This window comes from Ahaetulla prasina, chromosome 16 (genome assembly GCF_028640845.1).
Source record: "Ahaetulla prasina isolate Xishuangbanna chromosome 16, ASM2864084v1, whole genome shotgun sequence".
Lineage (NCBI taxonomy): Eukaryota > Metazoa > Chordata > Lepidosauria > Squamata > Colubridae > Ahaetulla > Ahaetulla prasina.
Window position 1 is genome coordinate 13083219 of NC_080554.1, and position 13524 is coordinate 13096742.

The 13524-nt window shown below is 49.1% G+C and overlaps 1 protein-coding gene across 1 annotated transcript; it reads left to right on the plus strand.

The window, feature by feature from the left end:
* The first annotated feature begins 2086 nt into the window (after positions 1-2086).
* LOC131186183 (ficolin-1-like) lies at positions 2087-13299 on the plus strand. The gene is made up of 10 exons (XM_058159528.1): positions 2087-2219; positions 2347-2460; positions 2799-2852; positions 3940-3975; positions 8829-8855; positions 9190-9225; positions 9599-9726; positions 10511-10640; positions 11673-11807; positions 12795-13299. The coding sequence occupies exons 1-10, from the start codon at positions 2132-2134 to the stop codon at positions 13070-13072; spliced, it is 1026 nt and encodes a 341-aa protein (XP_058015511.1). The 5' UTR covers positions 2087-2131; the 3' UTR covers positions 13073-13299.
* Positions 13300-13524: the final 225 nt, after the last annotated feature.

The following is a 13524-nucleotide window of genomic DNA, read 5'->3' on the forward strand; positions in this document are numbered from 1 at the left end:
AACCTGCCCCCCCCTCCCTACTTCCCCAATTTCCTCCACCTTCCCTCCTGTTTTATGGCAGGAGGCCAACTGAAGCGAGTCTGCTGAAGATGGCAGGCCTGACATTTCTCTTGGAAATGGCCAATTCTTTGCAGCTCTTTTTTTTTTAAATTTGCATTTATATCCCGCCCTTCTCCGAAGACTCAGGGCGGCTTACACTGTGTCAAGCAATAGTCTTCATCCATTTGTATATTATATACAAAGTCAACTTATTGCCCCCAACAATCTGGCTCCTCATTTTACCTACCTTATAAAGGCTGGAAGGCTGGGTCAACCTTGGGCCTGGTGGGACTTGAACCTGCAGTAATTGCAAGCAGCTGCTGTTAATAACAGACTGCATTAGTCTGTTGAGCCACCAGAGGCCTCTCTTGAAGCTTCTCCTGATTGCCCCTCCCCTCCCATTCTGCAAAGGCCATGCAGGGAAGGGAAGATCCTCTTGGAGGGTGGAGAGAAGGCTATGCAATGGAGGACAGGGCATTCCTGGGAACCCTTTGGCACCTAACTAAAAAAACCAATGCTCCATTCCAGGTGGGAAAGTTATGTGAGATATTATCCGAGGTGGCATGGCCCTTGACCAGCGAAGCTGTGGTGGATCATGCCCTGAGCAGAGAGCCGGACCAGCTGCTTTCTAAAGTCGCTTCCAACTTCTAAGTTCCCAGAAATAATTCTCGAAAGAGGACTGAGCAATGAAAGATAAAACAACTCTCAGACACCCGCCACTAAATGAGTGCAAGAAATGCAGGTCTGTTAGTGAGGATTCTATAGAAATAAATTTCTCTTTGGAAAGTTCCTTTGATCTAATTGTCCACCTGGCAGAAAGGATGCATTTTGCGATGATGCCAAAGAGATTCAGATTAGATTCAGATTCAGATTAACAGAATTGAAAGGGATCTTGTACGTCATCTAGTCCAATCCCCTGCCCAAGCAGAAGACCCTACCTACACCATTTCTGAGAAGTGGCTGTCCAGTCGCTTCTTGAAAACTTCCAGGGATGAAGCTCCCACAACTTCCGAAGGCAACTTGGAAGTTGCCATTGGTTGATTGCTCTCACTGTCAGAAAATTCCTCCTTATTTCCAGGTTGAATCTCTCCTTGTTCAGTTTCCATCCATTATTCCTTGTCTGGCCTTCAGGTGCTTTGGAAAATAGCTTGACCCCCCTCCTCTCTGTGTCAGCCCCTCAAATATTGGAAGACTGCTATCCTGTCTTCCCTGGTCCTTCTCTTCACTAGACTAGCCAGGCCCAGTTCCTGCATGTTTTAGCCTCCAGTCCCCTAATCAACCTGGTTGCTCTCAAAGCCACCAGCCAGCCTGACATATTCAACAGTGCACATCGGTCCCCAGATTTGAAGTTTGGCATAATTTTACTCCGGACTGGAAATCTAGTTCTACTTACAACCAGCCAGCAGGAAAAGAGAATCAACTAGAGATATCTCATGTTGTAGTAGCCTCATTTTTGCCTTTTGGCTGTCAGGATTGTCATCCTGCTATGCCATGTTTTGCTTTCCGCCAGCCTGCCATACTTAACAGGGGGAGGAAGGAACTGCAGGTTGGGATAAGGGCGGGGTTGGGGTAGCATGAGAGAAATCAAAATGATGCATTGCAATAGTTCCAAAATCACACTGGAATGCAGAACCATCCAGCCTTCAAAGCCAGGGAACGTTACCCAAACAATTGGTTAGAATCTAATTGGACATTAAAGGTAACAAGGGTGGAAGATGGGAACATGGGAAAAGGTAGCCATAATTTTGCTTATGAAAATCCCAGATCTGGTTTTGCTTCTTCTCTCACCACTTGGCTTTAGTAAAGTGTGCTTTCATTAACAATGGATTCGAGAGGCTTAGTTTTCTAACTGACCAAGTTGGCATGATTGACAGTGGCTTTCATTGGAAGCAAATGCGGTAATCCCCCCTTTAGAATGAAGGATTACCCATGTACTGTTTAATTAACAGAGGTGTGTTCTGATAAATAAGGAAACAGTTTTTGGTGTTGTGACTATTGTCCCAAAGTCCCCAATTAAAAGGAAAAGGGACAAAAGCAGGCTGCCCAAATAAAAGGGTCCAGGGCCGGCTGCAGTCGGAGTCCAGTGGGCACCATGAGGAACGCTGGAGAACAAGTAGGTCTCCTCCTGTTCTGCCTGATGATCGCAATCCATCGAGGGGCACAGGAGTCCTCCTTCCCAGGTGAGGAGCAGGCAGGTTGGCTCTGAGGAGGAGGGACAGCGATCTTCTGCCTGCCTTCAGAGTTAGGAAATTTACCTTAGGTCAAAAGAAGCATTTTTTTGCTCCAAATGTTTTCCTTCCTTTGCAGAACTTAAGGTGCTGGGCCTAGATGGCAACAATACAATAGCCATTGTGCGGGGGAGTCCAGGCTTGCCAGGACCACAAGGGCCACGGGGCCCCCCTGGCATTCCAGGGCCCAAAGGTGGGTCTTTTGACAGAGGGTGAAATTGATTCCTGAACATGAAGCCTTCTGAAAGAAATAACCTGTTTTGTCACAAGGCAGAAGGAAGATGCCACAAATGAAGGCTGCAAGGACTGGCACAAGAGGGAAGGGAACGGTTTCTTCCGGGCATTCGATCTGTCGGAAGTCCACCTCCCAAAGGGGGCATTTCCTTGGGTTTGCCACCTGCTCTGGTTTAAACCTGCACAAAACACAGAGTGGCTGGCAGAGGGCTGCCTACCCAGCCACCTTTCAGCTGGGGATTGCTCCCCTCCCTCCTTGTGGGCACCTGGAAGCCTCATTATGTCTTCCCTTAACAGGTGAAAGATGCTTGCAAGGAATCCATGAGAAAATTGGAGCCCCTGGGCCAAAAGGTAAGGTGGAATGAGAGGGTTTCTGATTCCAGAGTTGCACAGGTGTGTTTGGGCAGCTGGGTGAAGTGAGAGAGTAACACATTGGGAAAGGGACCCAAAGAAGGGACCCCAAAACTGGAAGAGGGGGTTGGATTGCTTGATCATTGTAGATTTTAGAAAGATCTGGCAGGGTCATACTCCACTCAGTATCAAGGGTGCAGATGTAGGGTTGGTCAACAGTATTAAGTATCTGCGGGTGCAGAAAACTAACAATCTGAACTGGTTTCTTCAGACGTTATCTTTAGTGAAACATGCAAACCAGTGTTTGCATTTTCTCCGTTGGATGAGAGCACATTTTTCTCCTTCTGTCCTGGCCACTTTTTACAGAGTCATGATGGAGAGCATTTTAATAAACTGCATCCCTGTTTGGTTTGGTATAGCATTGCCTCAATAGAAAGTCCCTACAGAGAGTGGTGAGGACAGCGGAGAAGATTATAGGAAGCTTGCTTTCCGTGATTCAAGGATGCTGCTTATAAGCGCTATGTGCTTATTGCTTCAAGCATTGTTAGACATCCCACACACCCACTTTATGGTCTCTTCCTGTTGCTCCCCTCTGGGAGGAGGTTTCGAAGTATTTCTAGCAGGACTACCAGATTCTGTAACAGCTTTGTTTCCCTTGGCCATCCGTCTGGTAAACTCACAAGATTCGGGGCTTTTTTGCCATGCGTACATATATACATCACAACTAGACCGTACAGTTTCTCTGTGTCATATAATATATGTGGGCATTTGCATAATTTTGTATTAATTTTTTATTTTGTCATATTTATGTAGTGTATATTGGAGGTGGTACCCGTTTGAGAGCTGTATGCAATGAAATTTCATTTTAATGTATGACAATTAGTGTACGTTCAAAGTTACAATAAAGTTATTCTATCTATCTTCTATTTATCTTGAGCCTGATGTTTAGTCAGCTCCCCTCCCCCAGGAGCCCAGATCTTCCTTTGTATGGGCAGTTAAAAAACCACTGACATCTCTGGGGCTGCCTGGGGTGAGGACCAGATTGAGCGCAGGAGGATTGAAAAAAAAATTCTTCCCTTTGACTCAGGAGAAAAAGGAGACCAAGGACAACCTGGAGAGAAAGGTAAGAGTTTGGTTGTGCTGCTCTGGGACCTTGGTTCTTGTTATGTATTCATGTTTGTACCTTTAAATATTTGAGCGGGAAATCAGCACGTTGCTGATTGGTCGAAGCCTCCACCAGAACTGTATAAAAGGAGAGGTTTTTCCCCCCAGCCTGTTGCTGGGTTCACCCTATATTAAAGAGCTGTTGTCACTACCCTGGTCTCCAGCCTCGTTACTTCCCGAACTTAACATTGGCGACGAAGGTGGGATCTCGAGGCTAAGGAGAACCAGAACCGAGCTGAAGCACGATAGACCGAACCCAGCAAACCCAGGGCAGAAAGCGGAGATGGCCAGTTACACTCCGCCCGCACCGTTTGACCCGGCCAAGAGAAATGGGAACGTATATGACCCGTTTGAAAGCTTTCTAGAAGCCAACGAACTGCGGAGTTCCAGATAACCGAAGAGGGCTTATTTCTTAAGCCACTGCGGTCCGGAGGTCATCGACATCGCGGAAGCCCTGGCAGAGCCAACGCCGTTGCAGTCGGTGTCGTGGCCAACTTTACAGACTTTACTAAAAACCGCCGCTGCGCCGTCCAAATCGTGCGGCGGTTTGAATTCGGAGGCGAAGGCAGATGGAGGCGAATCCATGGCGACTACATGGCGCCCTAAAGGCGTCCAGGGACTGCGGATACCGTGACCTGGGCGAGGTGCTCTCGAGCAACTCATCCGAGGTCAAAGACATCCGTTTGCGGCGGCTGCTGGCAAAGAGCAACCTCACGCTAGCGCTCTGGGCGAAGCCAGAGCACATGAAATGTCATCCCAAGCGGCAGAGACGCTGCAGAAGCCGGTCCCACAAAAGGCGGCGAAGGCAACTCGGTGCACCAGGAGGAGGTTCAGACCGAATCCGGCGGTGAAGATGAGGAAGGGTCTGCCGCACCGAAACGCGACAAAGGGGACCGGGGCAGTCAAGGCTGCGAGGTCAACACCAGCGCCAACGCTGCAAGTTTAAAGGCGCGACATGTCGGTGTGGGAAGAAAGGGCACCTAGCTCAAGTTTGTCGAGCGGCCCAACCTTCCGCCGAAAATTCAAATCGGCCAATCAGAGCGCGGAATCGGCAAGGCGGCCCGCGATTGGCTCAAACAAAAAGGCGGATTCCAACCAAACAACTGTGGTCATAGGCGCGCCTCAACCAAAGTGGAGAAGAAGATCTTCACCAGCCAAAAATAGAGAGTACGGTGCCGGCTTGAAGTAGACACGGGATCAGCGATCACCATCATGTCCTGGGACACTTTGGCGAAGTCGCTGCCGTCCGTCAAGCGCCACCTGCAAGCACAACGGCTACAGTGCACGACTACCAGGGAATCGCATCCCTGTTCGAGGACCACCTCCGTCCGAGTCGTCGGCCCACATAAAAGACCCTGCCCATCACGATCGTCGAAGGAACTCTGCCCAGTCTGTTGGGACTAGACTGGTTTCGTGCCCTGGGCATGGGGTGACTGGCATCTACAGAAGTGACTGTAACCTGAAAGACATTCTCTTTAACGAGTTCGAAGATGTCTTCAAGGACTGCCTGGGCAAGTACAAGGGACCCCTATTTCCTTCAACTTAGACCCCAGGTAGCCCCATTAGGCTTAAGGCGAGGAGAGTCCCTTTTGCCCTAAAACCAAAAATCGATAAGGAGCTGGATAAGCTCATTAATCAGGGATTTTGGTGCCAGTCGATCACGCAAAGTGGGAGGCGCCAATCGTCACCCCATAAAACCGGACGGGTCAATTAGAATTTGCGCTGACTACAAGGCGGCGCAACAAAGCCTTACAGAAAAGCGCTTACCGGTTCCAGTGGTGCAACACTTATTGCACTCTTTGGGGCAAGGGCAAGTCTTTGCAAAGTTAGACTTGGCCCAAGCCTACCAACAACTGCCAGTGAGCGCCCGCTGGCGAAGCCCAAGCGATTGTAACTCACAGGGGGCCTTCAAGTGCACCGATTGCAATTTGGGGTCAGTGTGGCACCAGGGCTGTTCAAAACCTGATGGAGCGACTACTGCAGGGGCTCCCAGGGTAGTTCCCTACTTGATGATGTCCTAATTTCAGGGAAAACATGGAGGAATTGGGGAGGCGGTTAAGAAAGGTCTTGAGCATTTTCCGGACAGCGGATTAAAAGTCAAGACAAACAAATGCCAGATAGGGTCGAATCCGTCGATTTCTTGGGCTACGGATAGACAAGAAAATTCACCCTACTGAAAGCAAGGTTAAGGCAATTAGGAAGGCTCCAGCGCCCAAAAACAAAGCAGAGCTGCAGGCATTCCTGGGATTGGTTAATTTTACGCGGTCTTTTTAAAGAACAAAGCAACCCGTTGCGGAACCGCTGCATAGGCTCTTAGGAAAAATACTGTTTGGTCTTGGGGAAAGTCAGAAAATAGGGCTTTTGAAGCAGTAAAGAACCTGCTCTCAAGTGATAGCCTGCTCATCCAATATCACGACTCATTACCCCTAGTGCTGGTTTGCGATGCCTCCCCTTATGGGGTGGGGGCTGTACTCAGCCATAGACTTCCAAACGGCACAGAAGCCCCCATAGCGTTCTACTCTAGAACGATGTCCTCCCCAGAGAGGAACTACAGCCAATTAGACAAAGAAGCACTAGCCATTGTGTCAGGGGTCAAGAAATTCCACGAGTATGTCTTTGGGCGGAATTTTGAAATCGTGACTGACCACAGACCGCTACTAGGATACTGGCTGGCGACCGCAACGCCTGTGGCACTTCCGCCACGCTTGACCCGTTGGACTATATTCTTAGCCGCTTACTCCTACAAGCTGCAGCATCGACCAGGAAAAGAAGTGGGGCATGCAGACGCGTTAAGCCGATGCCCACTACCAGGGGCGATCGAAGACCCCACTCCGGGGACGCCCATCCTACTTATTGACTCATTGGACTCTGGCCCAGTCACATCTAAGGAAGTGGCTCGGGCATCATACCGGGACATTGTGTTAAGGACTGTACTCGGTTGGGTACAGAGAGGGTGGCCCGCTGCGCGGGCGAGTTCAAAGAATTTGTTAAAAAGCGAGATGAGCTCTCGGCTCAAGGGGTGCCTGTTATGGGGTGATCGTGTAATAATTCCTGATAAATTAAGGGAAAGGTATTGGACCTCCTCCACGAGGTCACCCAGGGATCGTAAGGATGAAGGGGTTAGCTAGAAGCTATGTGGTGGCCACTCATGGGCGCAGAGATTGCCGAGAGGGTAGGGAAATGCCAAGCTTGCCAAGAGTCCAGACCTCTACCCCCAATGGCCCCAGTCAGAGAATGGGAAAAGCCCCAAGGGCCCTGGTCAAGAATCCACATTGACTTTGCTGGCCCTTTCCATGGCCAAACATTCCTAGTGGTTGTGGATGCATTTTCTAAATGGTTGGAGATCATAATCATGAAATCCACTACGGCCGAAGCAGTAATCGCAACTCTGCGCCACCTATTCGCAACTCACGGGTTGCGGACACTCTGGTGTCCGACAATGGGCCCCAATTCACGGCAGCCCAGTTTGAAGAATACCTGGCAGAGGAAGGCATCCGACATGCCCTCTCTGCGCCTTTCCACCCCTGCGTCGAATGGCCTTGCAGGCGTTCCGTCCGGGCGCTAAGGAGGCATTGTCCAGGCTCAAACCAGGTGACTGGCAAACAAAATAGACTTTCCAGCCGTCCAACACAGAACCCCAAGCACGGCCACCGGGAAAAGCCCAGCCGAATTGCTAATGGGACGGAAACTCCGGTGCCCACTTGACCGCTTGAACCCCCATTACACACCCGAGGGTTACAAGGGGGAACTAGAAAAGACAAGGGAAATGAGCATAGGGTGTGGGCCCGAAACTATGGGGACGGGCCTAGTTGGTTCGCAGGACAAATAATAAAGATAACCGGCCCAAAATCGTACGTGGTAGAGCTACCCGACAACCGAGTGTGGAGGCGCCACATAGATCAGTTAAGGAAACGAATAACTGATCAAACCGAACCAAATGGAACAGATCATGACCAATACCAATTTGAGTCCACAGCTGACAATGACCCGGGGGAGGCGCAAGACTTAGCTGAGGTCCCAGAGTTCCAGCGACGCCATCAGGTCCCCGAGGGAAGCAGCAGGGAAAGATCCAAAATTAATCCAAGGCCGGATGGCCAAGAAAAAGAGTCGGCCAATAATCCGGAGCCCGTTGGCCCAGAGAAAGAGCTGGGAGGAGAAAACAGCCCCTCCGACCAGCTCAAAACACCACCCAGAACTGAACCGCGCAGGTCAGAAAGAACTAGGAGACGCCCAGGTTATTTGCGTGACTACGTCGAAAAATAACATGTAAATAAATATGTAAATAGAGGCAAAGTGTTTTCTGGGAGGGGAGGAGTGTTATGTATTCATGTTTGTACCTTTAAATATTTGAGCGGGAAATCAGCATGTTGCTGATTGGTCGAAGCCTCCACCAGAACTGTATAAAAGGAGAGGTTTTTCCCCCCAGCCTGTTGCTGGGTTCACCCTATATTAAAGAGCTGTTGTCACTACCCTGGTCTCCAGCCTCGTTACTTCCCGAACTTAACAGTTCTTATTGTGGGCGCCTTCACTCTACCAACTTGTGTTGTCCAAATCACAAATCATGTCATCTTATTTTGTTCAACTGTGCCAGAATCATTTTTCAAAAGGAAGGGACCTCCCTGAAAATGGCTTATGACACCCCTCAGGGTTCTGGGGGGCTGGGGAGAGAGCTTGGTACCCATTTTCCCCCAGCAGATGTTGCTACTTATGGACTTCTGGGGTTCAACTGCTTGGCACCCCCTCTTGAGCCCCAGTGATGCTGCTGGGCTAAAAAGGAGGAATTCTGCCCTTCTCCTTCTCTTTGCATTCCAGGCGAGAAAGGTGACCCAGGAGAAATTGGTAAGGACTGTGGCTCCCACCCCAAGGGGAACATCAGGAGGAGCTGCCTCGGATCAGGGCCTCAGCCAGCCTCTCTGGTCTCTGAAGCAAAAGGGGCCCCTGGCTGAATTGTGCAGCTCAGCCCACCAACAAGCTCTGTGGGGTCTGAAGTTAGGCTGAAAGGGATCCCCGAGAGGTTGGCAGACTGTGGCACATCAGACATAGTTGTGCCTCTGTTCCCCTCCCCAATTCAGGTAAACAAGGTGGGATCCCTCCCCCCTCCCCGGCCTTCCCTGCCACATGGGGGGGGGGAAGGGGAGGAATTGGCTTTTTTTCACTTCCTTCTTTTTTGTAGACGAGAAGAAGCTGGAGGCGTTTAAGTGCAAGCAAGGTGAGTGTGTGTGTGTCGTTATTATGCATCCCCCCCCCAATTCCCTAGAGAGATGATGTTGTGGCTGGGCAGTTCCAGCATTTACAGGATCCATGTCTGACCACTGGCAGCTTTAGGGAAACATAAAAAAATGTTTGCACCAAAACAGATTTCATCTTGAGAAGAAAAATGGCTCCTCCAAAAACATTTCAGGAGGGGTAGGTAATCCAGCCCACCCACCAATGCTATGGGAAGCCCCCATCCCCATTATGCAACACCACAACAAACTTGACCCACTTTACTGGCCGGATGCCTATTGCCAACCAACTGCAGCCCCTCAGGCAAAGATCCTGGCACAGAGAGCGCCAACCTCTCCTGCCCCCTTTCTGCCCAGGTGCCCCAAACTGCAAAGAGCTCTTGAAAAGAGGAGTGGTCCTGAGCGGCTGGTACACCATCTACCCACAGGATTGCCAGCCCCTGGAGGTGCTGTGTGACATGGACACGGACGGAGGCGGATGGATTGTGAGTCCAGCAGAGGGCAGCTCTTCCCAGACGTGGCCAAGGCATTCAGCATTTCTGACTGCAGTGCCTTGGAGGGAGCCTTCCATGGGAAAGGGGGTTATGCCCCATGGCAGATACACGCAGGATTGTAACTGTCAGGCCCTGCCTCTCCTCCTTTCCCAAGAAAGTATAGACTCTTGAAATGTGGTATTTCAAAAGGAACCTTTTATTGAGAAGAAGTGATAGCAGGACAAGGCGAAGCAGACTCTAAATTCCCTCCCAAACTATACAGTTAGAAATTGGGCTTTAGAATCCCTCCCTCCAGTCTGAATGTGGATTCAGTCAATCCACAGGTGTGAAGATGTTATTTTAATGGCCATCCTGAGAAACAGATCAGGATCCATTCCCATGATCTTCTTCCACTTTCAACAAACTGAAACAATCCACATGGCCCTCCCTCCTTATTACACTCCAAAAAAGGTGAGAATAATGCAGGGCGCTTAGGCGCCAGAAAAAAGGTTATAAAATACAGCTTATCCCCATGCTCACCCCTCCTTCCATTTGAATGGCAGTATCATGTTAGGGATCTGACAGTAACTTTGCTGCTTGCCAGGAATGGGATGAAACAGAAACTTTACCAGGATGGGGGCCAGGGGGACCATGGGAGGGGGTTCAGCACTTCTGGGTGGACAAGGCCAGCTCTGAGACCCCTAAAATTTGGGAAGAGAGGGTTGTGGGGAGAGAAAGCCTTTGATTTCATGACCTGCCCAGAGGGAATGTTAAGGGTCCCAATTCTTCCCTGCAGGTCTTCCAAAGGCGGTTGGACGGCTCAGTGGACTTTTTCCGGGACTGGGCTGCCTACAAGAGGGGATTTGGAAACCAGCTGACTGAATTTTGGCTGGGGAACGACAATCTTCACCGCTTAACCTCGCTGGGTGAGGGGCTTCCCCTTGCAGCCCTGAACCCTCCTGTTGCCAGGGTAGAGGCACAGGGCAGTGAGCCCTCAATGGGAAGAGCCCCAAGGGAACCCTCAGGCCCCTCTGCAGATGGGGGAGGCACAGAAGTGGGATTCAGCCACTTCGGATCAGTTTGGGTGAACTGGTATTTAAAATTCTGCCCAGTTTGGTGAACCGGCTAATCCCACCACTGTTTGGCCCCGCCCCTCCAGACTGTTTTTCCCCCATTTTTTCCCATTTTTGGCTGTTTTCAGGCCCTTTTTTGACCCAGAAAACGGCCAAAAAAAAGTGGTCAAAAGACAGGCGAAAAAAGTGCAAAAAATAGGTGGGTTTGGGGCCAACCAGTGGTGAGTCTCAGGGTTCTGACTGATACCCTAATTAAATCATGAGCCTCAAGCTGAGCTTCAAAGGAAATCCAGTTATTTATTAGAAGCTTCTTGTCGGCACTTCCTAAGTGAAGCCAACTCTGACCTTACATACTCTATGACCCAGTTCTGACCCTGTTTCCCCCGCCTCCCGAGGTGTGTCATCAGTCACATTCTTCAATGAAGCAATTTTGCGGGCTGTAGAGATCACTCCCCTCCAGCCACTGTGGGTAACTCTGGGAGATGGCCTTGACAGAAATATGGCTTCTGTTTTTGACTGATGTGCTGCCTCGCCGCAGCTGCACATTCGTGTTCCCATCCCCTTTGCCTATGGCAACTCAAGAGCAACATGCTTTGCAAGTTGACAGTGAGATTAGTCCGAACTGGTCAGAATTACTGAATCCCAGCTCTACCTTTGAGGCAAATGGCCGGGAGGCAGGGCTGGGTATGATGAGTGATATTGGGTTGGCCGCACCCACCAGGTCACATGACCACCCAGTCAGAGAACCAATGTCTACCCAGCCAGAGAACCGGTTATTAAATTATTTAATCCCGCCACTGGGGAGGCACCAGAGAAACAGGCTCGTGGGACTGTGAGTGTGAGCAGTGCACCAAGTGACCCACATGGCTGTTCTCTTCCTTCTAGGAAAGAATGAATTGCGTATTGACCTCACTGATTTCGACAATAAGCATTCCTTTGCCAAATATGCGTCTTTCCAAGTGGCGGCAGAATCCAAGTGGTATCGGCTAACTCTGGGCGCCTTCACGGGGGGCCCTGCAGGTGAGTCCCTGTCAAAATCCAGGGGGCCTTAGTATCCTTCTCCATGAGCCTTCCCGGACTTGGCAATGCCCATCAGGCCAATGAATGTCCCCCCTGGAGATGCTCTGGGCTGATCTAAAACCTGAACTGTTCCCATTGGGTAACTTACCAGAGAAATTTAGTAAAGAAAATAGATATTTGATTATGCATGTTATAACTGCAGCGAGGATAACATTTGCACAAAGATGGAAAGCAGAGAAAATCCCTTCAGAGGGAGAAGTAATTAAGAAAATATTGGAATGTACAGAAATAAATAGATTAACTTTGACAATTAAAGAAAAGGAAGAATCAGAATATTTTAAGGTATGGGGGCAATTTTATCAATGGTGGAGAAGAGATATACATGAAATGATTAAAAATTCTTAGGGAAAAGGTTGTAACGGAATGAATGAAGAAGAGGAGAAGGGAGATATGTAAATGAATTAATATAGAAGTAAGAAATGTGGGAGAAATGTTGTAATAGATTAAATCAGGGGTCTCCAACCTTGGTCCCTTTAAGACTTGTGGACTTCAGCTCCCAGAGTCCCTCAGCCAGCAAAGCAAAGCTGGCTGAGGGACTCTGGGAGTTGAAGTCCACAAGTCTTAAAGGGACCAAGGTTGGAGACCCCTGGATTAAATGATAATATTAAGACATGATAAATATTGGAGGAGTAAGAAGAAGACACAAAATAGGTACTCAGGTGATACACTAAATCAGGGTCTCAACCATGGTCCCTTTAAGACTTGTGGACTTTAACTCTGAGAGTCCCAAAGCAAAGCTGGCTGAGGAACTCTGGGAGTTGAAGTCCACAAGTCTTAAAGGGACCAAGGTTGGAGACCCCTGCACTAAATGGTTGACTATGTATTGTACGTTTGTTTGTCTAAAATTTTTTAAAAAACCCTTTTTTAAAAAAAATAGATGCTCTGGGCTGGCTTTCCAGCCATCTATTCCCCCTTTCTGCCTCCCAGGTGACTCACTCTCCCAGCACAACAACATGACCTTCTCCACCAGAGAAAAGCAGCAGGACCCAAAAAAGTTCAACTGTGCTGAGAAGTACCACGGGGCTTGGTGGTACCACGACTGCCACCACTCCAACCTCAACGGGAAATACTGGCTGGGAGAACACAAGCCTCGTGGGGAAGGCATCAACTGGGGGACTGGGAAAGGCGCCTACTACTCCTACAAGCTCTCTGAAATGAAAATCCGGCCTGTGGCTCCTTCAGTTGATGGGGCTCTTTTTTTCTGAGGGGTTTCAGTGGGCATCTAGTCCATCCCCTCAGCTTTTGATTGGCTACCTTGATAGAGAACTTGCATTTTACAAAATTCACATGATTAAATGATCCTGCCGAATTGTAGGGGAGGCGGTTTTTCTATTTGTCCCCCTTCAGGTCCACTGGAGTTGGGCAGCCCATGAATATTAATGAAATAAATAAAATTAGGATCTTCAACCCAGCCAAACATCTCGAAGTTTGCTTTATTCCTATAAATAATTTATGCTTGCATTTTTACTGCAGTTTTCATTTTTATTGTTTTAGATACATGTTAGGATTTTAATGTGTTAGTGTTGTAAGGCACCCAGAGTTGTTTCCATGCCAGATGCGTGACGAAGAAATTTAATACATAAATGACCCCATCTCCCCAAGCAACAGGCTGAAAAGGAGAAACAAAGACCAATCCAGGTGGAAAGGATCCCACATT